This window comes from Corvus cornix, chromosome 3 (assembly GCF_000738735.6).
Source record: "Corvus cornix cornix isolate S_Up_H32 chromosome 3, ASM73873v5, whole genome shotgun sequence".
Classification (NCBI taxonomy): Eukaryota; Metazoa; Chordata; class Aves; order Passeriformes; family Corvidae; genus Corvus; species Corvus cornix.
The window spans coordinates 22,133,494-22,161,154 of NC_047056.1; the positions used below are offsets into that span (position 1 = coordinate 22,133,494).

Genomic DNA, 27,661 nt, shown 5'->3' on the forward strand with positions numbered 1-27,661 from the left:
CCAACACACAGGCAGCAGGAAGCACATGCAAGGCTGCCTCATATCACGTGTTCAGCATCTCCAGTGATACGATTAATAATCATTAAGTGAATCACACCAATAGTCTGACGACTACTACACACCTGTTCGCTAGCACCATCTGGAGGCAAATCCTGTCCTTTGCCCAATTTAGTGGAAACGGTGCCTGTAGATCCAGGAAAAGGAAGGGCTCTAACTCCTCTGGATCACTCTCAGCAAACATCAGGTGTTTGCTGCTCTAAATACACGTTGTAATAGAGACAAACCATGCAAGTTTGGTTGTTTGCTCCATGCCAAAAACTGTTTAGGAACACATATTTAAACTGAGTAAGCTATCTCTAGTCAAAAGGCAGAACAGAGCTCTGACAAGCAAAAACACCCCCTGACAATGTGGCTTTAAGAAACTGAGGAAGACAACATGGAGGAAAACAAAACTTTAAGATGGGGCATCACTTACATTGCAAGCTTTTGCCCCTTGCCCTCCCTGAGGTGGTCATGGACTAAGTTAACACCTGTGTATTTTCCTCACTGACTTTGTAAAACTGCCCATAAAGAGAGAAAACCTCCACTTCCTTAATGGCCCTCAGAACAGCTGGGTGTCATGTAAAACCCTCCTCATTCAATTGCTGGTTTATAATCAAGTTTTGATCAGCATTTCACAAGCCCACATCCACACAGGTGCTGTAAGGGAGCACAAGATTCAGTTTTCAGGACAGTGACTAACACTCCAAGATAGGACAAAACTGAGCTTGTCTCCCTTTCACATCCTGTATCTCCTCATACTGAGCAGTCAGAAGAGCGAGTCCTTGAACTTAAGACCAAACCCAGTTTTTTTCCTTTGAACACAATTCAAAAAATAAAATATTTTAAAATTTCAAGAAAATCCTTCTCAAAATAGCCAAGGTCTTAGCAACTGTCACTTTATAAAAGGGAAAAGGAGAGGAGTAGAAGGGCTGTTAATTCTTTCCTTCCAACTGTATTGTATTTGTATTTCCAACTGTATCTACACCACTCGGAGTCCAGTCAGCACAACACCGAATGTCCATCCAGCTGGGTTCTTCCAATGGCTCAGAAAGGGATGCGCACTCTGCAAGCTGTAACAGGAGCTTTCTTGTCATGACTGGGTCCACAGCTTGTGGCTTTCAGTCAGCAGAAATAAGGAATGAAGTGGACATCAAGCAATGCACAGTAGCCATCTCCCAGACTAGGAGCAGCTGGCAAGCAGTCTGAGAAACGAAACTGACAATTTTATGGTCCTCTTCTTTGCAAAGTTTTTGTTCAGAGACATGCTGCAAATGAACAATGTGTCTTTATCACATTCAAGAGATGGTGCACACCAAAGGCCTTTGAGAAATTCCCTATTTTCATCCTATCCAGCTATATAACACTGCTTGCTTCCAAAAGCAAAACTCCACTTTAACACAAGATGCACGTTGCTTTTATTAATTACACCACAAGTAATACTTTTCGCAACATCATATATTTCAGTTTCTGAATCTATATCCGAAGAAAGTGCTGAAGTTTGGGGAATACTTTCAGTGCATTCTCTGTAGTCACTTCTATAACTTCTCCAACTGGAATTCCTTTAATTTTGGCAATGTATTCAGCAGCAATGTAAATATTTTTGGGTTCATTTCTCACCTAAAAAACAAACAAACCAGCCAGTTACAGATCGTAGAGATCATAAGTGTTTAAGATTCAGTACTTCCTGACACAACTTCAGTCACATAGTGGCATGTGTGGCAGAAAAATGACACGTATCCATTCCTCTTGGATTATGTTTCCTCTGTAGCCTCTTTCCTCTCTTGTATCCATGCTTACACTACTTCACTCTCCTGTGCCAGCAGCTGACCTCCACAAGGTGTGGGTTTGGATACAAATGCACAGAAGTCCCTCCCTCCCATCATTTACCTGTTTTTCAGGCCCCAGAGCAGGAGAGTCAGTTTCCAAGCACATGTTTTCCAGAGGCAGCTGTTTCACGAGCTTCTGCTTCTTGAAGAAAATAAGACAGCCATTAAATACTTTATGCACTTAAACCTGTGGGAAAAAAACATGAAGGGAGGATATCCCCTGCATTTAAAGGCAACGTCAAAACACTTTGGTGCCACTGTCTACATTGTATCAACAATTTCGGAATGGAAGCAAAACCACCAGGAGCTGCTCAAGAAGCCCCTTCAAATTAGGGTTCTCCTGTTTTCTAAATATCTGAAGTACTATTATCTCAACACTGAATTCATTGTTATTTATTAAATCCTACAGTTATATTGCACAAAACACCCCATGTTTAGTTGCCAACGCAATTCTAATTTGCTGGGTTTTGTGCATATAATATTTGTGTATCTTTTCCTTATCTCTGCTTTTACTTCTCAACCCCAGTGTGCTTTCCTGAATTCCTAATCTCATCCCCATTTATATCCATCCCTCATACATCCTCCACTTGAATCGAGCCTTTTTCTCTCTTACATTTCCTGAGCTTATCACAGAAACCAGTCCTATCAGAGAAACTACTCCCTTCTCTACATGTCATGTCCCTACTGTAAAACAATACAGTGACAGAAGCTTCCAAAGAAGAGTTCACCGGAAACCACAATCAAATGAGAAAAACCCCTCCTTGTTTCTCAGGAATAGCTGAACTGGTTTAGCCAGAATTCCCCCTCCGAAGTCCAGCTGAGGCAAAAGCCCCAGGCAGAAATTCAGCCAAAGTAAAAATGTGCAATGCACAGAGAAGGAGCAGAGCCCAGCCAAAACCAGGACAAAATGTTACCTGCTCACTCCTTATAATGGAAGGAGGAATGGAGAAGTAGTACCCAGCTTTCACCCCTTCCATGGCTACAGACGGCTTCCCATCAAAGGCATGGAGCAACACCTTGGTAGCACCTTGGAGAAACGAAGCAAAGTAAATCATTAGCAAGGAACAGTAGGGCTGTGTCAGCTTCCAATGAGACCTTGGTCCCGCACAGAATGAGCACAGAATCTCTGCACTATTGCTCCCGAATTTAACACACACAAACTGATGAGAGGACATGGCACAACTGGAGAAATCCTGTTGGCAAAAGCCATAGCAGAGGAAATGCATTAAAAGCATACCTTGTTCCTTCAAGAGATTAATGGTTGGTCTTCCAGCTGAGCGGGAATGAACATTTCTGCACAGCAAGGAGAGGCCCCGGCATTAGGAAATTTAGCCAAATACTTTTTTTTGCAAACACAAACTAACAGTATCTTGGGATGAAAATAATTAATCTGTATTACACCTTTTATCAAGAAAAAACCCCCTGAGATATATATATGAAAAATTTCAGCTACAGTGAAGATATAGGAATAACACAGCAAGACCAGGGCACATACAATGACTGTACAGAACTGCAAACATAAGGAAAATTCTATAATTAAATCACAAACTGGAGACTGACAGGACACTAATGCCAGTTTAATCCACCTAAGAAAAGTTCTGTGGGCACTTAGTAACCATAAACCCTGGGAAGTATTTCCACATGTTACTGAGATCTGGCAAATTCTCCTTCTAGTATAAACAAAACCTACAAAGGCAAATCCAGTCTTCTTGCCAGCTCAATCTGCTTGATCAAAACCTGTCTTTGTTCTTCCTTCTGTTCATCGGTGCTGGCAAATCTGGGAGTGAAATCTAGTCCAACCTACAGTGCAAGAAGAGAAGGGAAAAAGTTTTACAGACCTAACACTTAACAAAACCATAATTAGACATATAAAGGCATAAGTTCCTTCAAAACTGCAAAGCATTTCAAAATATATATACCAATTAAAATGAGCTCAGCTGCAGCTTAACTCAAAAAAAAAATCCATTCTCAACCATAAGCTTTTAAACTATGAAAGCATTTGTGGGCAGACAGCTACTAGCAAGGGTATTTAACATTTTAGTCTGTAACTGGTTTTCTGTGGGGTTATATTCTATTGAATACTATGTCAGATTAAGTCTCAAATATGGATCTTCAGTATAAGTAAAATTTCTGACCTGAACCCATAGCTTTAGTCCAATCTCTAGCAAAAATCTCCCATTAATTCTATACTTTTTTGATCTAAACATGTTCAGGCAAAATTTAAAGTTTGTCAAAGCAATCTCATTCACAGTTACACAAAGAGAAGTCCTTCATATACAGTACAACGTGACAAATTTAGCTACAAAGCTCTGCCAAAACCTGCTTTTACTGCAGCCAGTGCAGAACCAGACATAAGTCCCTGTGGTACCAACACACAAATAGAGGCAGACTCCATCCTAAAGCCTCAATTCATTTATAAACAAATGTAAGACAGGAGACAACAGATGGATACAGATAGATGAAGGATTAAAAAAAAAAATTGTACAAGTCAGTGTGGTGTACTGAAATCACAGCTTAGCCTAACTTTGTCAGAGAAGAAGGCAAGAAGGACCTGCCTTTGGGTATAACACGAGATAGCATAAGTATGTAATCTTCCTATGACTCTACCAGCATAAATTCCATCTATTTTCTAATAATGATAACAAAGGAAAAGAGGGAATCAGGCAAATCTGTAAGGGAAAGCACATTAAGAGAACTACCAATCAGACTCAGTGCTTATTCAGGCTGACAGCAATTCTTATCACATACAGAAAAACAAGCATTGACTCAGTTTTTGTAATTCCAGTGACAGCTGCTGCTGGAGAGATTTAAACAAGGTATGGAGTCCTACTCACTTCTCCGATCCCCACCAATTTGTCTTTGTAAAGTTCTATAAGAGGCAGTGCAGCATCCAGATCCTGCAAGAATGAAAGATGCAACTCTTACTGCCCTTACAAGAGGAAAGGGTTATGAACCCAGCGTTATGATTAAATTGGAGTTTCCTTCACTGTTCTGAAATTCTGTGCTTTAGAACTTGCCATTACTGTGAACTGTGCAGTCAGATTTTAGAAACCTGAAGGAGTTACCTTCTTTATTTAATAACTCTTTCATTATATATATATCTATATCTATCTCATTACATTTATATGTATATATATCCCCTATTCTAAATACTGCTACTTATAAGCTAACTTTTCACAGTAGCAGCAGAAAACAAGGCCCATAAATAGCTTGGTAACATTAAATAGCTGCAGACGGCTCCCTGAGATTTTCAGGATAAGGCCACAAACAGTTGCCTTCCAGTTCCCATGTTAACAAAGGGACATCTGCATATGCTCTTTGCTGTAAGCAAAGCACACTTGGGATTTTTAAAACCGATTCACTGCAGTAATACAGCCAGATGACTCCAGTGAACAATTCTGCTTTAAGGATTAACATGGACAAATGGATGTGCTGAGAGAGCCTGGGATTTGGTCCACTGGGTCTCCTGCATTACAGAGCACAGAGAAGCCACTGGGCAGACCTGAAGGTAAATCAGGCAGACAGGAGTGATGTCTGTATAACTTAGGTCAAAGTAACAAAGTGCTTATATAGCTTGGCTTATAAGATATCTATGTAAACTTAATATCAATATAACCCAAATCATGACCTTTTATCAATATAACCTGAAGCATAGCCATCTATACTTATATAGCCTGAATCACAGCTTTTACTTATGTAGCCTGAATCGTAACTTCTATACCTATAACCTGATGCTTATATAACCTGAATCACAAATTTTGATACCCATATAATCTAATATGAATACTTTTTATACAATGTAATGGCTAGTATATAGTTAACTAGTTGCTTATATGCAGAATAGCGAAAAAGAGAAAGAAGAAAAAAACCAAAACTTACCAGGTGTACAGTTTCAGAAATAGGTAAGTGTAGTACTAATGAGAAATTGGGAAGCCAAAGCCAATTAGCCACCAAACAAAGAATTTAGGCCGGTTAAGACCAGATGGACTGAAGAGCATCCTAACTGCGCATGCCCCAAAGACAAAGTTGAAAAGTTCAAGTGCAAAGAAGACTTTAGAAGCCTTCATCAAAGACCCCCAAACGGGGGAAGTGCATATGCAGTGCAAAGAATTATCTAATAACCATGAGATCATGCTATGTAAATTAGTTCCACTGCATACGTGATGATGCTGTAAAGACATAGCAACATTAAGCAAAACTTAGTGTGTAAGTATACCACAGCACTTGACAAGGGTGGGTGAGTTAGGAGGAAAAATCCCCCTCACCACCAGCGCTGCAATAAACAAATACCTGCTCTATAGCCATCGGTCTATGGGGATTTATTTCCAGCCTATCTTTCGGGAATCAGGAGCATCCTGTTGTCTGTCCTGAAAAGTCCCAGCAGTATTTTAGAGGCCGTGCTTTACCTTCAAAGTAACACTGCGCTGCTCCTCTGGAGAAACCTCTTGAACGGGGTGAACTCCCAGGCATGGCAAGACAAACCCTGGGAATCTAGGCACAGAATAGATAGTGAGAGTGTGAAAGACCACAAGAGAACCCAAGTTTAACACCACGAGCCCACAGAGAGCCCAGGTTTAAAGACAAGAAGGGCCGGCCTGACTGAGGAAGGCAGCGCGTCCCTCGCCAATCCCCAAGGCGCCACCAAGGCGCGGACCCCGCGCCGGGACACGGGTGGGCGCCGGGATCCCCGCCGGCCTCGCACCTCTCCGCCAGCTCCACGACGCTCCGGAACTCGCCCGCCTGCTCCGACACCACCACCAGCGCCGACACGGCCGCCTGCGGCACACAGAGAGCCCCGGCCCGCTGAGACTGGCGGGCCGCGGGGGCGCAGCGAGAGGCTCCCCTCAGGCCAGCCCCGCCTCACCTGCTCCGCCGCCCGCACCACGGCCGCCACGTCCTGCAAGAGACACGCACCGCCTCAGCACCGGGGCCGCGACCAGGACCTCCCTCCCTCCCGCCCGCCGCGCCTCACCGGCTGGAAGCAGGGCGCGGCCAGGTGGCAGTGGCAGTCCACCGGCCCCGCCATGCCGCGCCGGGCGGGAAGGCACCGGGCGGCCGCGGCTTCCGCTTCCGGGCCGGCATTTTCCCCGCGTCCCAGGCGGGAAATGGCGGCGGCGCCACCGCCGGGGCCGGGGCCGGGGCCGGAGCAGGAGCAGGAGCAGGAGCAGGAGCAGGAGCAGGAGCAGGAGCAGGAGGGCGCGGCGCGGCGGGACCCGCGGGTGCGCTGCTGCTCGCGGCGCGGGCTGGGCGCGGTGCTGGAGCTGTGCGCGCCCTTCGTGCGGGCCCTGGCGCACGGACAGCCCGGCGGGGCCGCCGCCGAGGCAGACGCGCTCTGGGTAAGCGGGGAGCGGGAACGTCCCGGACCGGCACAGGGCCCGGTGGGCCCCGCTGGCAGCGCCTGGCACCCGGGTCAGGGGGCGGCTGGCCCCGGGGTGGCCCCCGGGCAGGGCGATGAGGCGGGAGGGGCCCTTCCCGCCGGAGGGCTGGATGGATTCTTGGATGAATGGATTGTCAGCCTGTCCCGTGTCCTGCAGAACTTCGAGACAGCGGTGCGGGAGAACGTTACCATTAACGGGCAGCCCTGGGAGGAGGCCGCCGATGACTCCCGGCTGCAGAGCGGTAGGCGGCGGTTTCCATTCGTTTCCTGCTGGGTGGGTTTGTTTTGGTTTGGTTTGTTTTTGCCCAGAGGTAAACCTCCCCTTTCAATCGGGGCCGATTGAAAGGGGAGGTTCTGACTGGATGTAAGGAAGTGAAAACTCATTGTTAGGATAAGAGAGCGTTGGAAAAGACTGCCCAGAGAGCTTGTCTCCAGCACTGGAGGCTTCCAAAAACAAACTGGACGAAGTGTTCTGAGCAACCTGTTTTGAAATGGGCGTGTACCCTGCTGTGAGCAGGAGGCTCTGGAGGGCCCTTCCAGCGTGAGTGTTGGGGGCAGTGACCAAGATATCTTCTATCAAAAGATCCTAGGAGACTGTGTCTTGCTGCTATTTAATATATGAAGCGTTGAAAATTATTGCTGTATAAATATATGTAATAGAAGCAATGTATTTATAATTACTGCCTTTGGAATAATAGTAGTGGAGATTCTTGGTCATCTGGTGTCCAGAGAAAGTTTCAGTGCAGTTCATTCGCTCACGTGCGTTGGCATTAGGTGCTCTTTGCCTGCAGCTTGATGCTTTTTACAGTTACACAAAGCTGAAAGTACAGGTACACTGAGCTAACTGTGGAGCTGTTGAACTGAAAACACTGAACTGCTTTTTGGTCAGGAAGCTCTGAGCAAATGTGGGCTCTGAGCAGTATGATCTAGTTAAAGGTGTACCTGCTCATTGCAGGGGGCTTGGATGAGATCACCTTTAAAGGCCCCTTTCAACCCAGACTATTATCTGATTCTGTGAAGTTTCTGCAGTTGTAGTTCTACAGCTACTTTGACTACAAGGTCAAAAATGCACTGCTCATGATGCAAAATGCAAAACTGAGACACTGTCATCTGCCCACAGCTGGCATAAAGCTGGTATAAGGACTGTATTGTGCTTTTTAATTTGATACAGATTTACTTGTGCCTATCTCTGATCCAGTTTGAGTGACTAAGAGATCTGGCATTTTGTGCCTTCCATGTTTATGTTGACCAGTGGCTTAGGTCTTTCCTGTCTGTACTTAAATGATGTCATGGTGATCTTAAAACAAACAACCAAACCAAACCCACAAACTTTTAAAACCTTGGCTGTGCCTTTCTGAGTTTTGCAATCACTTGATTCTGCATGGAGTGACCCAGAGAGGGTGCTCAAAATCCATTCTTTATTGCTAGATTGGAAACATTGCATGGCTTGCAAGTTGTACTCAACACACTAGTGGGAACAGTGAATTTAAGTGTTAAACTGCTTATTTGTGCTCTGTGTGAGGTAAAATCAGTTAGGCTTCCAATTACTGTTTGTACAGTTGGAGTTTGTTTAATGCTTGTAAATCACACAGATAAACCATTTTTCATTGCTTTGCTTCTGTTGAAAAATACATTACCTCAAAAGACAGCCATTGCTTCATAAGACTTTCTTCACAGATTCAGAGTTCATAGGGAAATACGTATTTTTTTTCCCCCAGAGGGTGGTTCTCTGCCTCCGTCCCCACGAGATCATTTACTTCAAAATAACTGGCCAACATCAAGTTATGCTCCAGTTTCTATACAGCCTTAGCAAGGAGATTCAAGACATACATTTATCTTTATGTTGATAATCATGCATGACATTTTTATTTGAAATCTAAAGCTGCTTTTTCCTGATAAGTTTGTCTCAAAAAAAAAAAAAAAAGGTCTGAGAATTCCACAGTAACTTTGTGTGTTTGTCACTTTCAGGTTCCAACATTAAAATTCTGGAGGATCAGTTTGATGAATTAATAGTAGAGACAGCAACTAGGCGTAAACAGTGGCCTAAAAAGATCCTAGTGCATGCTATCCAAACCATGAAAGCAGAGCAAGAGATGTTGGTGAGTAACCTAAGACTTTCAGAAAACCTTTGCACGTTGCAGCTGCTGACCATGTATAACTTGAAGAAATTAATCATAAGCTCCTTCCCATGGTTGCTTTTGATTCTTTATAGTAAAATTAAATAGCTTTTTTTCGTTAACTGGTTGTGCAGTAGGCTAAGGGTTGCTACAAAGCATTGTGTCTATGCCTGAATTGGGTCTGTGGCACAGAGAAACTTGAGCAGATTGCTTCAACCTGGTGACTCATGATTTACAAACCAGTAGGCATCTATTTATCTTGTCACATCTGAGTTCCTGAAGTCCTTGCCCAAGGGCTGGTTGAGGTACTAAATGCTACACTACATACAGATAGATAGTATCGTGTAGTGTATGACTTAAAAGAAATGTCAGTGGCTTCCTATGCAGTTTTTTGGAGCTAGTAATTGTGTCAAGTAATGTCTTTCAGTAAAGCATGAAAAAAAAGGCAGTGTGGATTAGTGAATCAGTGCAGTAAATTCTGTGGGATTTTTGACACACAGTGTAAAGTAATTACTGGCATTAAACAACCCAGTCATGTCCTTGGTTGCCAGAGATCTTCCCTGAAGTTATGTTAGGCCTCCCTTTTGCTTATCTCCTGATTAATTAGGATTCCCTTGGCAAAAAACAAGAGGCTGAGGCAGAGTCAAACACTGGCATAACTTGCCCAGTGAAACTGTGGAGTCTTCATCCTTGGAGAGATTCATGGAAATACTCAGAAGTTTACTGGATGAGGCTCTGAGCAACCTGCCCTAGCTGGCCCGACTTTCAGGAGGGTGTTCAAAGGTCCTTTCCAACTTCAGCTGTTCTATACTGAAGAAGACAGGGTTTTTTAGACAGTTGTGTAAAAGCCTGCATTGCATTTCTGAGGACTAAAATTGACAAATGTTAACTCTCTAGGTTAGCCAGGCAGGGATGATTTACAGTAAGGAAAAGTACTTGGGTACACATTTGTCTTACATCTGAGGTCTTCCCTAACATATGTTGCCTTTTTGCCTCTCTGTTTTGTCAGTGTATCAAGTACATAAAACAAACAAACAGAATCAACTAAAATAAAATACACTATTGCATAACACCAAGGTTTAACAAGACCTTTTAATCTTTCTGCTACCCAAGTCCCACTTGGATTAGTTATTTAGAATACCTCTCATGCTACCTTTTTTCTCTTGCTGATTCTTCAAAGTTTACACCACCACAACTAGATGATTATTTTAATTAAAATTGTCTGCAAAAGTTTAGTTTATCCCTGTAAGAATATGTAGAAATATATGAAAGAAATATAGAAAGCTTATTTTATCTCTGTAAATGGTCTCTTTTTTTCGTCTCTCAGCTACTTCTGCAAAGGTACCAGTGGTTTCTCTGCTTTTGGTTGAAGATTTCTTGTGTTCTTTCACAGCCATAGCTAATCCTGTAATGCATTCTGAGGCATAAAGAGCAGCCATGAAGATGTGATTTATCTGGAGAGCACCACTCATTTATTGTGGTGATCTCGCTGTAATTGCCAAAGCAAGAGATAGATCATCCTGTGGGTTTTCAGTCAATATGTTCTGTAGAGCTTGAGGCTAATGCAAGCAATGTTTGTTCTTCTGCTTGGAGCTGTTACTGCAAACTTGCTAAGAAGTTCTGTGAACTGTGAAAAAATTCTCTGACAAAACTACAGCGAGGAATGATTAGCTTTCCCCTACTTGCTTTTGCTTGAGGAAGGCTGGGGGACAGCTCCTGAAGTGGAGAACACTAACCTGCAGTTGATATAACTTGTGTTCCCGTGGCCTTGCCTTGTTTCCTTCTTCCCTGTTAGTTGCTTCTAATTCTACCTTCAATATAGCTGAGTATGGGTTGTGTCCATTTTCTATTAGTTTACTTCATGTCTCAGTTAACTGATGTCAGGTCACAAGATTCACAGTTTGTGAAGCAGTGTTCTTACTTCTGCATAAGTAATTGCAGGGCTAGAGTGTAGTTGTTTAAGTACTTTTCTTTTGCTTAGCTTTTTGTCTTAAACTCCCTTTGTTGGAGTTCGTGGCTCTGTGAAAGCATGCTGGTTCTGTGAATGGCTCCTGAGGAGCTAGAGCAGCTCTTTTTCCTCAGTCGTGCAGCAGGTGGCAATGCTTCTTCCAAAATGCCTGGATGTCAGTTCTCATGCTTTAATAATTAGATTTCTGCAAACTAAAGCAGATTCTGGAGATGTGTTTACAGAGAATGTAACTGTGTTAACCAGAATACTGTTTTCAGTAACTAAGTATCTGTAAACTGTATCTCTAATACATTCTTGATCTAAATAATTTTACCACCATCTCCATTTTTCTGGCTGCTATATGTATATTAGATATCTATTAAACCAAGAGGGTATTCCATAATTTTTATTTCTTTCTTTTTTTTTTTCTTTTGAATGTGCAGAAGCTCTACCAGCCTGTGGTAAAACCAGCAGAGATAAGACCTCAACCTTGTCAAGGTAAAGATTTTGTGGGGAGGGCAGCTGTACTGAGGAAACACTGCCTTGCTTACTGGCTAGCTGAAAATGTTTAAGAAATTTTCTTTCTTTAAGCTTGTTTAAAATTACTGGCTCTTTAAATAGAAAGCTAGAAGTTTGTTATAAGGGAATGTGCTGCTGCCTGAGTTTTGCTGTGTCCATTTCTCTTGTTCTGAGTGCTGTCTGCAGTTAGGCACTGTACTTAAAGGCAGAAGCTGGCCACTCTGTGTGTGTATTGGAGAGAAACTGTCATACAGCTACCCCCAGGAGGCTTCCTTAGTTCTTTCCTTCATCACTGGTGGAGGCCAGCTGGGGAACTGGATGGATCACTGACATTCTACTTTGTCTGTTCTTGTGTTCCTTTTACATGAGTACTAGAAATGCTTCAACCTCCCTTCCTTAGCAATCACTTCCTTCAGGGAATTGAAAGCTGTTGAGTAGGACTCAGTGATGGCAGTGTTGGCTCTCCTAGCCTGCCAAGTAGGACACAGATTTTGTCCTGCCCATGCCACTTGTAAGGGTTGATGAAGGAACAGAGCTGTAAACAACATTGTAGGTTTACTGCATGCTTTCGAAAGATGCCTTTGGAAAGACTCCTTGGAACAAGGTAGTGGATTTTGCTGTAGATGATTGAGGCTGGCCTTAAGAAATGGGAAGTTTTGTGTTGCCTGTTGTTAAGTATTGAAAAATGACAGACTTTAGCATGCAGTTCTAATTTGAAAAGTGAGAACCCTCACTATGAATTACTGCACAGGATGTAAAGCTGGTGTAACAAGCAGTGGTGCTCAGAGTTTGAGGAGCTGAGCTGAATCTTCCAGTTCTCACCCTGCAGATCTGACTTCATTCTAAGCATCATTTCCTCTTTGTAAATGGGAGGCATTGCTTCCAGCAGTGCCAGCCTGTGTGCAGCAAGGCAGCTAGTAGGAGCAGTACAGAGTGACGCTTCATAGCTGGGTTCCTTTTGGTTTCTAGTGTCCAAATCCGGGCTTTTCTGATGTCAGTGAGCTGCTCGCAAGTTAGTAGCAGCTTGCACTATAGTATGGTGGTTTTGGGTTTGGTAACAGCAAAGCTGTAGCAAAAATACCATGGAGTTTGTGCAGAATTTTAGTATTATGTAGTCTTTGGGAAGTTTATGTATCCCAGTTTAGCAAGTACAGTGGCTAGAAACCAAAAATGTTTAGATTACTCAATACCTTTCATTTCCTTGTTTCATTTCCCTATGTTTTGGAAAGCCTTGAACACTGAAGAATATAATGCCATCTATGTGAAGCTCAATTCCTGCAGGCAAATTTCATTTAACTGTGTGTCAGTCTTTCTGTATAATAATCTAAATAATTATTTCTACTTAACTTCTTCCTTGGTATTTCCTAAGGTCACCAATCTTCTCATCCCAATACTCTACTGTAGAAATGCTTCATTATGGGCATACCCTTCTTTTAGAGAATGCCCGTCCGTAGGGCTCTGTGATGTGTTTAAAGAGGCTGCTGCTGGACTGTTTATTCTTCAAACTGAATGATGGTGCATTTTAGGGTCCATGTTCATATAGGGATCATGTGTTCCTAAACCAGGTCTGACCAGCGCACTGGACACATGGACAATTTAACAAACACCATCTTTTGGTGGCTACTACATTTCAGCAGGGAATCACAGTAGCCCTGTGCTAGAATGCAGTAACTGACTTTGGTTACCTACAGCAGCACTAATAAGATTGGCTTAAAACAGAATGCTGTATTTAACCCTGACAGGATTTAGGGATGGTTGCACTGCAGGCTCTGGTAAAACCCTACAGAAAACTAATATTAGTGGAGGTGACGCTCCTTACTTCCCAGAACCATGCTAGTCTGCTCATTTTAAGTTTTGTGGATGGAGAACATGCAAACCAGTTTCATAATAGCCTAGAGTTTAACTCTTGAATACAGAATACAGAATTAAAGTATTGATGATCTTGCCATATTGCTGCTACTGTCGAATGTATGCTGTATTCCCCCTGGTGTTCTGCACCTGCTGCCTGCTTCAGTGTTCCTGAAAGCTGGGCTTTTTTCTTTCCTTATTAGCACAGCAGAATTAATGCAGTTCATGTTACTTATGCTTGGCTCTTTTTGGTGTTAATGCTTGGTGAGTTAAGCCAGAAGAAAAAAACAGTAGCCTTTACTGTAAAAGCCAACTTGTTGGAGACATAGGATGATTTATTTGCCCTCCTTAAAATGGGTTTTCTTCATCTCATGTTCTCTACAGTGGTGTGTGTTCTCTGTGGTTTTTATCAAACGTAATATGAGCTTAAAAGTTTTGAAAACAAATATTTTTGTGTAATCATTTCTTTACAACTGTTCTTTTATGTCAAATACTGGCTTTGTGTTTTCTAGGTAAGAACTTTGGGGCTTTCTATAGTTGAGACTGATACCCTCTACTGCAATTTGAGTGATAAAGAATAATGCTAGTAAGATAAACCTTGCCAGCTGTCATCATCAGTGTTACAGTGAAAGGGATGTGTGCTGCAGGTTTGGGTTTTATACAGGGACTTCACTGGTTTTCTCTCTGATTTCTGATAGTGAGTAGTGGGGGAGTTATGTTTCAGAAGTTGATTTGGGCTCTGTGTTTGTCTGTAGATGCTTACATCACAGATCTGAAGCAGGCAACCGAAGTGGCATCCAAACAGATCAGCAAAGCAATACAGGTGAGACCTCTATGTGCTCCAAGAGAATATGTTTTTATCTTCTTCATCTGGTAATATGTCACAAAACAAGAGTTCTAACTCATCTTCCTTATAGTTTGGTAGAAAAAAAGCCTCCGTGTATACTTTTGAAGCAGGTAAAGCATCGTGTTTGTAAAGCATTCCCCCTCACATGGTAGTAAGGAAGATTACCCTGTGGCTGTAGGAAATACTGAGATTTTGGAACCTGCAGCATCTGAAAAATAGAACATCTTTTGAAGACCTATATGACTTCATCTGGAGTATGACATTTATTACTTCAGTATCTGCTTAGGCTTCAGCTGTGGTGTTCCTGTGATACTTCCTCAGCTTAGAGATGTCATGAGGGAACACTTCAACTTGGCATACTCTTTGCATGGCTTCTGAGTGCAGACACCTCACTATTGGGGTGGCAGCTCTGCATTCCCAACCCTCACCCACCATCCTGAGCATCGTCTCTGCAGACACGGAAGCTTTTGTGCCTGTCAGAATCTAATTAGCATATTGCATGCCTTGTAACCATTGCTTTTCCCATGTAACTTGAGATACTTGGGTTTGTTTTTGCAGTCTATTCCAGCACTCATAGAAAAAGCAGAAGGTTTTTCCCTTGCATTAACTTGGCAACCAACCTTGGAACTCTGCAAGCTGCGGCAAGAAGTCTTTTCTGATTGCAAGGCAAAGGAGGAAAACAATGTCCAAAATTTAGTACCACCAGGAGAAGTCACACCAACAGAAACTGTTTCCAGTAAAAATCCTTATGTTTTGCTAAAAAGAAGAAAAGCTGCAGATTCCCCAGAGAGAAGGCGCTACCCACTGCGGCGGAGGAGGATCACTCTCAGCACATGAATTTCTCCTTTTGTGTTTTCACATTGGAATCTCAGTTGTACTTTTGTCCCATGTGTTCCATCTTTTTTCTTAAAACTCATCTCCCCTCAGTGCTACGCATGGGAGCTTCCTTAATTATTCTTTGATCCTTTAAAATATTTCTATTTTTACTGTCACACTGATGGTATATGAAAGCCTACACATACCAGTAGCATCCAATATCCAGCAAGTGTATTTGCCATTTAACTCATTTCGTGCTCTTAAATTGCAGTTTTTAGCTTGAGTCCTTGTGCTTCTCAGAGTTGGTGCGCATGCTTTACGTATGTGGGCAGTCTTTTGGGAAACCACTAACTGCTCATTTACATTCAGCATGTCTCTAAAGAGGCTGGAGGATGTCTAGTTCTCCTAATGCACTTCACCTTCCTTAATTACTGAGGCAGGTGGCTTTTATTTTAATGAATTAATTGACACTGCAGCATATTGAAATCACCAGATTTGATGCAACGTTGGAGTTTTAAGGAAGTCCGTGTGCAGATGTGACATTGGTCCCTGCTGTTCTACCTTTCCTGAATGTAGGTCATCTAGGCTTATTTATAGCCATGTTTGCTGAAACTTGGATTTTTAGTAATTGTATGTATTTACTTGCAGTGTGCTCTTCTGAATAGGAATTGAACCATCAACACCTTAGAGTCCGATACTTCGTTTCATGTAATCCAATTATGCAGCCTGGGGTTTTCCTGGACAATATTTCTACACATGACAGGATCTTGACTTGGGTTGTGTTTGCATTTGTGTTGACTAAACTTTAAAGATCAATACAGGCTACCGGTAAATGGTATTCACTTGAGCTAGCTTACTTTTGTTTTCTTTACTCACTAGTACCTAGAGGATTGCACAATAGTACTATACTGAGCATTGTGCCTTAACCATTGATAACTTTTGGTAGCTTATGCTTGCATGTGCCTGCAGTAAATACTCATGTCTAGTCTGTAACGTAGTTCTTAACACAGTAAATAGAGGGAGATTTTAGAAGCCTTATTAATGACATGTTTGGTGCTAAGAAGACAGGTCCAACCTAATGTCTAAGAGACTGAAAATTCTCAAGAAAACAGATTTTAGCATCATTTATTTTGTAAAAGTGAGCATCTGTACTGAGACTTTGTATATGTAATCATATGTAAATATTTTTCCTGTCCTTGTATATATATATGTGTGTTTTTATATGAAGTAAATTAAATCAATTAAGGAAGATCAAAGCTTCGGATAATAGTGTCAGTCCTAATCCTGGAATAGATGGTGGCTGAGCATTAAGCGTACTTCAGAAGACATCTGTGTTAAATTCTGGTTTGAGTAACTGAAGTAGTTCCATTTACTGCCTTTGAACTCACAACTGTTATTAATCTCAGGGCTACAAAGCTTCTCGTGTAAGAGAGGACAGGATGTGAGAGGGACTGGAGCTGCAGAGCTGTGGAACGTGTGGCTGAGACGGCTTCTCACACAGCCACTTGCTATTTTGAGTGCCCATGCTTGGTGCGAGTTAAAAATCCCCGCTACAGGTTTCTTCACAGAGATCCTGGGTGTTGCTAGGCTAAGGTGAGCCCTGCAAGATTTGGCATGGCAACTATTACAGCATTTGGCCATTTCCTCTGTTAATAGGAAGATTCTCTGCTCTTCTCTGCAAATGATAGGCAAGTACAGAAAACAGCTAGGAATAGTTGGGTCTCTTTGAAGAAGTCCTGTCAAAAATGTCTGGGGTAGGACAAATGCCATAAGAAATAAGAAGGGCAAACACTGTGATTTAAGACTTAATAAATAAATTAATACATTCCCACTACAGTGCATGTTTCTATGTAGAGACTGAGGGATAGTTGGCCTGCACAGGATTTAAAGTGAGTGGGAATGGATGCCCTGAGTTAGAGCAAGTTGGTCTTTGTTTCATAGCCCTTGTTTCAACTGGAACTGGGTGGAAAAAGAAAAATGTATCTGGAGATGCTGGCCAAATGGATTGTGTAAAGAAAAAGATAAAGCAATCAGGATTCCAAGTGCAGCATACAAACTAGGAATTTAAAAATCTCTGATGGCTACTTTTGGCCGAGCAGCACTGGAAGGTATCAGACAACCTCCCTTTAAATGCAAGTTCTGTGATGAGCTAAACTCAACACTGGAATGTTCAGCAGTTTTTCAAATGGTTATTAAAAAAGTCTACAGCCTCTGATACCTGCAACTAGCTGTTCTTCCCATTGGCAGGAATATATGAAACACTTCATTTTCCCCCATTCCAGTAGCCTTTTGTCCTTCAGTTAACTTTTCATAGGAATTGGCAGTGTTGTGCAAGACATGTCTAATCAGGCTTCTACTGAAATGTCACAACAGCCAAACTTCTTATTTTTAACTTGGGGCGAATTGGTATTGCATCAAGAAATGTCTGGTAGTTTTTCTTTATATAGCCTTTGAATTTTGTAAGACAGCTCAACAGTGATGGATGCTTGGGTTCATTTGCAAACTGAGTTTGAATTTCTTGGCTTTCAGGGGCGAGACGGAACATCTTGCTGTTTGTTAGTGTGCACTGTGCAATGTGCTTATTGCTCATGAGGCTGGGCCGTCCCCAGCCAAGAAAAACTTGCAGATTGCAGCAGCATCCACACATGCTTTTGCTGTGTGTACTTTCTGAACAAAGGGGATTACAAACTGTAAAGGGGAAGCTCCTCTTCCAGAAATCTTCACATGGACCCTGACATCTGTTTGGAAGGCTGGGCGCTCTGAGACCCGGTTCTGACGTGCCATTCCCCAGAAGAGCCATGCTGTGATCAGAGACTCCAGTCTGCATGTGTGTAGGCTGCTTCAGTGCAGACCAAAATCACTGATAAACTGCCATTATAAAATGTAAGCTCAGCTGACTAGGCTGCTTTCTGGGCTGGTTTTCTCTCCTGCACAGAAACGCTCTGCCTTTACTGCTGCACTACCTGGAATTACTGTGTAGGCATTTCTACAGATGTACCAGAGATAGCTTTAATACTAAGTAGAAACTTGTTCCCACAAGCAAATTTTGGCTTGTCATTTCCTTTGTCATTTGTTCTGAACAAGAACAGACTATTCAGGCTCCCGGGGACTGTCTCCTGGCTTGTCCCATGCTTATGTTATCCTGGAAACCTTATTCTGCAGCTGCTGGGAATTACTCAGTGAAGTAGATATTTATTCAGGACTAATAAATTCTTGGTGAGCTGCTCATGATTTGATGCTGTCAGGTAGCTTGTGCAGGTGCCATTTGCGGCAGCATTGCTCCTGGAGCGTGGAGTTCAAAGTCCCTCTGTGGAAAGGGACTTTCTTTCCCACAGATCACTCTGGAGGGCTGTTGAGGTGTTTCGTCCACATGGTTCATTAGGGTTTATTGCAAGGGAACATACCTGTTCACCGAGCTTGTGAAAATACTGGCTTCTAGTCCTGTTTATTTCAACTGGGCTTAAGCTACAAAGGCAGCAAGAGCCCAGTGCTCTCTTTTTAAGCACCTGTCCCAACTAAGTCCCTGCTTGTGCCCGCACAACTACTGCTTTCCTTTAACTGCATGAGGTGTAGTCAATGCAAGATCATTGAAACAATCCTGTTTCAAAGGAGCAGTTGAGAGCAATTCACCCTCTAACACCTCTCTGCCTGGTGGCCAGGGCTGCTTTCCAGGAGATGCTGGTTTGGATCCCCTCAGCTGGAGAGTGTCACTGAACCCACACCTTCTGCTGCCTCAATGAGCAGCCCTTGCTGAACGTCCTGCTCTTGGCACATTAGATGACAGGGAGAAAGAAGCAAGACTGCTTTAAAGAAACCAGAGGATGCCCTGTAAGATGCTTGGGAGACCCAGCACAGTCTGGGGATGCAGGTTAGGTCAGGGTATATTGGCAAGGATGTGCATCCCAGTTGTGGTCCCCATGGCTGTTAGGGTGGGAAGACTCACAGGGATTCGGTCCTCCAGGGTTGGAGAAGCTCTCTGAAAAGTGCAAAAGCAAATAAATGCATGGATAGCCTGGAGGGTGGAGACACAAGCTGCTTTGAGGTGGAACAGCTGGGAAGAAGCACTTCAAACCAAGGAAGTCATGCTCAAGTCTTTCAGTCATGGTTCCCTACCAGGAAGCCTGTGGCAGAACACAGACTTTGGTTTGACTCTTGGACTCCCAGGGAGCATGGTTCTCTCACCTTTAGCGTGGACTGTTAACCCGATCTTCCTGGAAGGATAGTCTATATTTACTCAGTTTGCCGACTCTTTAACTTCATCTTAATTGGATGACTCAAGCTGCTGAGGAAACCAGAAAAATAGGGAAGTATCTGATTTATTGAGATAGCTGGAGCTTTATGACTGGCTGCCCTGCAGTTTGGGGGCATGTACCCTCCTTTCATGGTCATGTATTTGCCTCTGTGATACAAATCCTTCTGCAGTAGAGCAAGGATGTTGAAGTAGCTGTCGGTGCAAAGACTCCCTTTCAGAGCATAAGGCCAAGGTAACTGTGCAATTAAAATGCAAGGAAGGTGTTCCAGGAGGTAAAAGAAACAGTGTTCAGTCTGTTAAAATACTCTCGACAGAATAGTGGAACAGCGAAATTTTTGTCTGCAGCAACTGTGTTTCCAGCAGTCCTTGTCTGGCTTTGGCTTTACAAGAAGCCTGTCGCATTTCCTTATTATTTAAAGGAACAGGGTGAGTAGCGAAAGTGAAAATCGCTTTATTCCAGTACGGATGCCGTGTCCTCACACCCATGGCCCCGGGCTGAGCTGGCTGTCCCCTATGTGGAGCTGCCGCCGCTTCAGAGAGCCGATGTCGCAGGAGCGCGGCGAGCAGGAGCGCCCGGAGGTGAGGGGCGGGAGACAGAAGGGGACACGGCCGGCTCCCGGGGGCAGCCTGGGGAGGAGAAAAACCTCAGGGAGTTTATTTCTGCAGGCGAAAGAGCGAGTCGGGCCTCCCGGAGGGGCGTCGAGCCCAGCCGGCCCCCGGGGCTGGGGCTCTCCGGGGGAATTTTCAGGCAGCTCCTGCCCGGCAGCGCCGTGACCCGGGCTTTCCCCCGACTCCCGGCGGCTGACTAGAGCCGGCGCTCCCGGAGGGCGGGCACCGCGGGGAAGCGGAGCGGGACGGGGCGGCCCGGTGGTCCCGGGCTCCCGATGCCGGGCGCGGCGGCGGCGGGCGCCATGTGACGGCCATGTGGGCGGCGGCTCCGCCCCGGGCCGCCCCGGCACCTGGCAGCGGCACCCCCGGCCCGGGGCGGCGCGTCCCCTGCCGCGGCCCGCCCCGGCCCGCCCTGCCCTTGCCCTCCCTTCCCTCCGCTCCCTTGCACTCGCACCCCCCGCGGGCCGGGGGAGCCCTGCGGGCGGCTCGGCGGCGCTGGGATGTCGTGCGCCGTCCCGCCGGCGGCGGCGGGGGCCAGCGCGCTGCCCCGGGGCGCGGCGGCCGAGGGCGGCCAGCAGGTAGGGACCGGGGGGTCGGCGCTGCGGGCGGGCACATGGGGCTGAGTCACGCCGGGCAGCGCCGCGTCGGGGGCGCCCGCTGCTCCTGGGCATCGGCCCTTCTTTTCCCGGGAAGGAAAGGCCGCCGCCGTGCCGGCTCTTCCAGGTGGGAGGGCGGGCGAGCTGCCGGCGGTGCGCGGAAAGCTGCCGCGGCACGGCGCGGTCAGCGGCTTTTCCCCAGCCGCAGGCAGCCGGGAAGGGAGCAGGGCTTTCCTCCCCGCTGCTCGCACCTCCGCCCGGTCGGCCGCGCTGGGGCCGGGCAGGTGTAAAGTGCTGCCCGTGGGCAGAGCGGGAGCGCCGGTCCCCGCCTCCGGTCCCCAGCTTTCCCCATCAGCGGCAGTACCACTGCCCGCGGGGCTCGGCGGCATCCCCCGGGCAGCGTGCCGGCATCCGCCCCTCCGCCTCGCGTCCTCCCGTGCGGTGGGGCAGAAGGATGCGCTGCCCTTTGCAGGGACCATGCGGTCTCTGGCAGGCTGGGGATCAGCGCTGAGAAATTGGAAGTGTTCTTTCTCAGAAAGTTGCACACCCGACTTCGGGCATCTCTGTGTGCACCTTGCGAACTAGAGAAGTGTTTCTGGCTGATGTCTTCCAGAGTCATGAAGAAGATGACAGGAAAGTAAGGAGGAGAGAAAAAAATCGAGTTGCTGCCCAGAGGAGCCGGAAGAAGCAAACTCAGAAGGCAGATAAACTTCATGAGGTGAATGGGTACTTGGTGTTTTGCAGGCACAGCTTGGGTACCAAGTGCAGGACTTTACAATAAACAGAAATTCTTAAGTAGGTGTGGGCCTGTCTTCCCACTAATCCCTCTCAGAGAGCTGGGGGTGTGAGGCAGAGGAAGGCGTGCTGTGGGATGCCTGGTCAGGAACTCCCAGACACTGATGCTGCTGTTGGACAGTGCAGCTCTGCCTTTGGTGACACTGCTAGGAAGAGAGAGACATGGTCCAGCCCTTGCCTCATCCTCCCTCTTTTGCTCTTCCTGTGACCACCCAAAGAATGGGATCACAGGGCTCCTTTGGGCTAAACCAAAACCATTTTCTTCTGTATTAGTGTTAATCTTGTCACATTTGCTATGGCAGAGGATGAATCCTTGCTGTCTTACAAGGTAGAAGGTGATGGAAGAGGAGGGGACCGTGCAGTGGCAATGCTGGCTTAAATCAGTTCTAAAACTGTGGTGTCAGCACTGCCACTCAGCAACGGGGTCCCCAGACATACCCAGTTGAAAAGGCTTCTTAGGAACTTGAGAACCTGCAAGCGTGAGAGCTTGGCTTGGCTAGCTGTTACACTTGTATGCTTTGATAAGTAACAGTGCTTGTTAAAAACAAGTGAAATGAAAGTAACTGATTCTTCCAGAAGCTCTTAATATCACGATGTGGTGCAGTTTTCTTTTGTCCCCCGTGCAAACACTGGAAGACAGGGATCCCTTTTCTCTGGTTTTAGATGTTACCTCACACAGCAGTGCTCTTGTAGCCAGGAGTCAGCTTTTGGGTAAGTGTCAGGTTTGCTGCTGCCATTGTGGCTGAGTCAGTTGTTCAGCTCTGAAGGTTCATCACAGGCTTTTTTCTTTCTCACTGTGGAAGCATCTGCCAACAGTTAGCAGAGACTAAGAGGGACAATGTGGGGAGTTTTGGGCTTGGTTTTTCCCAGATCTCCTCTGAGTCAGCGCCTGAGAAAGCCAGGTGCAGGGTACTTCTGAAAAGGGGTAACCCATGACTTTTTGGAATCATTTTTGGGCCCTGTGCCCTCCTGCAGCCTCTGATGTTCCTCCTGAACTTGAAGATCTTCCTTGTGCTGGGAATCTTCATTCTGAGGCACACAGGTTTTTCCAGGTGTAAGCAGATCTGGTTGAATAGATGTTGTTCTTAGCAAGAACAATGTGACAGTCTCACCCCTGAAAATGGGACAGAGAAATGGGACAGTAACACTTCTTCCAAAACCCAGGACCATGGGGTTTGGGGCAACGAGAGACGAGCAGAACGACAATCAGGGTCGGACAACTTGGCTGGAGTTTGGCTCCAAAACTGTGTTAGGAGGACTGTGCCTGTTTTACTCTGTGAGAGGTGGCACAAGGGTGGGAGGGAGGGCAAGGAACCCAAAGTTCTGCAGCAAAGGGGGGCAGAGGCAGTGCCAGGCTGCCCAGAAGAACATTGCATGAGAGGTTCTCCCTGCTGCCTTTTAAGGCACATGTAGGCTTTGAAGTTTGTTCTAAAGCTTTCCCAGGGAGGTGAGATTGAGTGGGTGGATGTTGAGCCTTGGGCCAGCAGGGAGACATCTGCAGGTTTTCAGTGGGCTGGCTCTGAGCTCTCTTCTCTTTGGGATGAGAAGGCTTAGAAGCAGGGACACTTGAGACACAAAAAATCAAAAAATGTGACACAGGAGTCTTGCATCCATCATGTGTATGCTGCAGAGCAACTCATAACTCCCCTGCAGTTAACAGCAGCTTATTTGTTGCCAGAGAAGCCTTAGCTCAAAAGCAGCCAGGTCAGGGATAACCAAGGCAGTGATTGGCCTTCTGATGACAAAATGAGTCTGGCATCAAGCTGGCATGGTGCTTCCCTCCTACTGAGTTCTTGGGCTTCTGAGCAGATGGCTACAAGCTCTGGCAGGTCTGGAGGAGAACAGTAGCCACGCTGTGCTAGCGTGGATAAATGGCTTTTCCCTGTGCTGCCCTGGAGCAGGGGCTGCCCTTCTCTCACCAGCAGTGCCAGGCACCGGGTTTTCCCAGCACCTCTCGGTAGTCAGTGCTTTCATTTTCTCTGATCTCACAGTGCAGAGTCCGTTTTGGCCCTTCCCAGCAGAGGCAGCCCACGGTGCAAGAGGCCACCATGGGAACACAGCCATCCATGCCTGCAGCTCTGGGCTCCTGGGGGACTCCTGAGGGCCATCGGCACCTCCTGGTCTTCAGGGCCATGAAAGGAGTCACAGTGTGGTCGGGGCACAGGTCATAAAGCACTTGCCCTGTTCCAGCACCCAGGCTGTGTCTGTCTTTCCTCAGCACTTTGTAAGTTGTAGTAAGAAACCACACTGTTTTTCTACAGTTATGTGAATGTACTCAAGGTGGAAGCACTGAAAGGAATGTTTTGACTGTAAGTTGGTTTTTTTTTTTTTCTCCCCTCCTTCCAGGAATATGAGTCTCTTGAGCAAGAAAATACCTCCCTGAAAAGAGAAATCGGAAAGCTAACAGATGAAATGAAACACTTGAGTGAGGTGTTGAAGGATCATGAAAAGATCTGTCCACTCCTGCACTGCACCATGAACTTTGTGACCATACCAAGGCCTGATGCACTCACCAGCTGCCTACCAAGATGAGTGCTCTCCTCAGTCACCTCTAACTGTGATGTGCAAAAGTGCCATTAACAGGAGGTTGAAGAATGGCCTACTTAGGGTGCAGATCTTCCATCGAAGAGGGCTGGACTTGACCACTCAGCTCTTCTCCACGTTATATGTTATAGTCTTCTGAATCTCAGGAAAACACCAGTATGGAAAAAAAAGACAATTTGAACAGCAGCTTCTTACTTGGTAGACTCTTCAAGCCATGGTTTTGCCTTTGGAAATGTCAAAGTGCCGTGCAGCCCACTGTGGAGCGATGGAATGTAGACAGGGAAAAGTACCGACCTCGGACTGGGATGCCTTCCTCCCACACGTCCACTGCCAGTAACGCTTTGTCACTTGTCACCCATGTATGTCATGATCTGGCTGCTGGGTTTTATCTCTCTAAACAGGTTTGGTTAATAAAAGCGATGTCTCATCTTTATGATGTTCTCCACCTTCTTCAATAACCAATGTCTCTATAGCATCTCTGCTTTTTATTTGTTGGTCAGTGCCAAAGTCTAATGCTAATCTTCCCATCAGTTGTTCTATTATTTACTTATCACCTCTTCATTGGTTCCTCTTTTGAGGTGTATGTAACAAAAGAGTTTTCTTAGTCTTCAGTATTCCAAATCATCAGCCTAGCTGGCATTAGTCCTTGGAGTGTTTTATATCCTAAAATATGGCTTGCCCAGTTTCTAATGATGATTGCTCTGTGTGGAAGAAAAGCAAACAGATGGTTTTACACATTGTTTTAAAAAGCAGATTTTGAAATTTACTCTTAATGCACTCACTGGAAATGAACAAACGTCTTCATCCTTTCCTCATCTTGCTTATTGCCTCTGGAAGATTGTGTCTGTGGATTGAGTTTTGCTAAGCATTCTGTTCTATGTCCACACCAAAGGTGTTTGATAATTGCTTGAAAGAAAAACATTCTGTTTTCTTTAACTTTTTAGTTACAAGAAGGAAGTATGATTGCAGTGCTACTAAGAAATACACAGAAAAATGTGTTTACTTTCTCTGAAGATTCCTAGTAGTGTCAACCTTTAGAAATGTGGATGCTGTAGCTCGGGATCCAGCAAAGAGTCTTTTTCTCACAGTATTTCCCAGTCAAAGAGCACCTTTGGGTAATAAAAATCTCCACCTCTTTGCCAACTCTCTCAATTCAGCATTTGGATTTTTTTCAGTTAAACTCATGGGTTTACTTTCTCCCCTCACCAGGATCGCAGTATTTATCATCAGAATATGATGTGAAATGTCTGAATTTTAATTTTTTTAAAACTTTTTTTTTAGCTTCTTTAGTAGAATGGTGCACTGCTGATCACTGCCAAGATAGAACTGGGGAAACCATGTAGTCAACTCTGCCTTCTAAAGGGCCCTCTTGTACCGATATCTTAGGCTAGAAACTCCAGATGAGCTGTTGGCTCCCTTAAATTATTTGTTAGGCTGTTACCAAGAGAATTTCTAGAATTTGCATCTGCAGCCTAAATGCTGTCTTCAAAGTTCCTCATGGTCCCGTAAGAACTGAGTCACCCTACAAAGAGAATCTGCTTCAGTCGCTGCCTAGGGAAACAAAAGTCTCAGTACAGTTCAAGATACACATTTTGGATAATGTCCTTGGTACTATTCTGTGTGGCACCCTGTATATCCATCCACACACCCACATTCCCTCAGGCACTGAAATGCCACTGTATAGTTTGGGCAGAGTAGAGATGTAATGGAGAAGGGGTAGCATGGTGGAAAATGAACAACATTCCCTCTGGGAGAATCTGTCATGGTTTAGGATGAAGGGAGAGAGGGAATGTTTCATATCTCATAACTAGGTATGTGCAGCTGACTGGAAAGTATCTAACTGAGGTCAGGAGTGTTACAAAAGCTGGTCTCGCATATGGAGCCCTGTGGACCTTCAAAAATGGGAGGTAAGATCAACCATCTAGTCCAAGACAGTCCATCCCAGCAGAATCCTTCTAAAGAATTTTGTTCCACAGATGCTCTCTTCAAGAAATAGAGATACGGTTCCCTGGGAAAAATTCTCCTCCTTACACATTTATTCTTCTAAACATCTGTCTAGAAACTGACTTCAGCTTATCACTTGGTGTAATATCCAAGTTCTGTGGCACACTCCCCATCAGCAAGCAATGTTCTTGTTCTGCAGTAAAAGATTCATTCCGTGGTTTCTGCATTGGAGTTTATTGCTTTATTAATTGTATAATGTCTCTGCAGAGTGTACAGGGGAAGACAGCTGAATTCTCAGCAATGTTGTGTGATGGAGACAACAATCTAAGCCCAAGGATATGTTGCTGTTCCTTGGAAGGACTGGGAACCCTGTGGGAGCCCTCACTGTCCCCACCTTTATCCCAGCACCTCAGGGTGTAGCTCCAGCCTGTGCATCATGTCCATTAGTAACAGTAGGGCATGGGCTGCGTCTTCCTCCATCTCTTGCACCACTTTTTTCCCCAGGAATATTTCCCAAGGGCCTTTTTCATCATTCTTCTACTTGATAGATAAACTAAGGCACCTCACCAATTAGTATATTGTGTGACTAATATTCAAAGGCAGCTGGGAGCCTCAAGTAAAAGGAGTGAGCAAAATCACTATCCCAAGCCAAGTAAGTCCAACATTCTGATATGTTTATAGAATTAATGTCATGGCTGAATCAGGGGTCGACGAGGACAGTGAACTGTTAAAGCCCAGGCTTATGTATCTCTACACATGCAGCGATTACGCTTCTTGCAGGAGCTGTTTGTAAGGGTATTGATTTACAGGAACCTTCAAAACAGAAAGTATGTTCTGGAGCCTGGGATAATTTTCACATGAATAGGGAACCAGAAAGGAGAACAGAAAGGAAAAAGCCCATTTGTTAAGGAAGCAACAGAAAATCCTTTTTCAGATCCAAACCTCTTCTTTTGCAGCAGTGTTACACCATCACAAAAAAGGTTTCACATCTATATGTGGCTAAAATCCCACTTGATGTACTGTAGCTTCAAAAAGCTTCCAGTTGGTTTGACTCGTTCCCCACAAAAATGTGGTCTGTATTACATCCACATGATTTTCAGATGCAGGTATATAGGGAAGATCTTTTCTATATTCAGATTATGGTTCATGTGAGGCACACTGTAAATTGCAGTCTTATTTGTGGATGTGTCATGTAGATGAGGGCTGCTAACAAAGCTGGATTTTGCCTCTTAGTTTCACAATGAAGGTTATGGTTTGTCTGGATCCAAGTTAGCGTGGATTCCTTTTTTTGCATTTTCTGTGAGTCTAATGAAGAAGCAAAGTGCTTACTGCATACTTACCCACACACAAAAGTATTCATTCCAGGAATAGACTGGGTCCAATTCAGCTATTTATCTATTAATTTATTTTGGGTTTTGTTAGGTCAGATTTAAAATGATTATATTTTTAAAAGTTAATTTTAGCCTCCAAAGCTAAAAAAATCAACAGAAAGGCAAAGTCAAGCTTCCCAGAACAGAGATCAATTGTTATACCTCCAGAGAGCTTATTAGAAAGTCTTGCTCTTTCCCACTGATATTTTAC

General features: G+C 44.8%; 3 protein-coding genes across 7 annotated transcripts; 2 read left to right on the plus strand and 1 right to left on the minus strand.

Moving 5' to 3' along the window:
* Positions 1-922: 922 nt before the first annotated feature.
* TATDN3 (TatD DNase domain containing 3) lies at positions 923-6,965 on the minus strand. 4 transcript variants are annotated; one of them, XM_039569306.1, is made up of 10 exons: positions 6,841-6,913; positions 6,733-6,765; positions 6,571-6,644; positions 6,275-6,359; positions 4,703-4,765; positions 3,559-3,668; positions 3,106-3,161; positions 2,783-2,895; positions 1,930-2,007; positions 923-1,659 (listed from the first exon to the last, which is right to left on the minus strand). In XM_039569306.1, exons 1-10 carry the CDS (start codon positions 6,892-6,894, stop codon positions 1,516-1,518), a joined length of 810 nt encoding a protein of 269 aa, XP_039425240.1. In that variant the 5' UTR covers positions 6,895-6,913; the 3' UTR covers positions 923-1,515. The 4 variants fall into 4 exon arrangements, with proteins under 4 accessions (XP_039425240.1, XP_039425239.1, XP_039425241.1 ...); XM_039569305.1 differs by having other exon boundaries at positions 1,930-2,010; XM_039569307.1 differs by lacking the exon at positions 6,571-6,644 and having other exon boundaries at positions 1,930-2,010; positions 6,841-6,965.
* NSL1 (NSL1 component of MIS12 kinetochore complex) lies at positions 6,952-16,596 on the plus strand. Its single transcript, XM_039569304.1, has 6 exons — positions 6,952-7,204; positions 7,403-7,487; positions 9,214-9,344; positions 11,754-11,808; positions 14,433-14,500; positions 15,083-16,596. The coding sequence occupies exons 1-6, from the start codon at positions 6,974-6,976 to the stop codon at positions 15,359-15,361; spliced, it is 849 nt and encodes a 282-aa protein (XP_039425238.1). The 5' UTR covers positions 6,952-6,973; the 3' UTR covers positions 15,362-16,596.
* A 3,127-nt stretch (positions 16,597-19,723) lies between these two features.
* Positions 19,724-24,569, plus strand: BATF3 (basic leucine zipper ATF-like transcription factor 3). Of its 2 annotated transcripts, XM_010393611.3 has the most exons (4): positions 19,724-19,824; positions 20,053-20,171; positions 21,411-21,515; positions 23,939-24,569. In XM_010393611.3, the coding sequence occupies exons 2-4, from the start codon at positions 20,058-20,060 to the stop codon at positions 24,122-24,124; spliced, it is 405 nt and encodes a 134-aa protein (XP_010391913.3). In that variant the 5' UTR covers positions 19,724-19,824; positions 20,053-20,057; the 3' UTR covers positions 24,125-24,569. The 2 variants fall into 2 exon arrangements, with proteins under 2 accessions (XP_010391913.3, XP_039426017.1); XM_039570083.1 differs by lacking the exons at positions 19,724-19,824; positions 20,053-20,171 and adding an exon at positions 20,687-20,779.
* Positions 24,570-27,661: the final 3,092 nt, after the last annotated feature.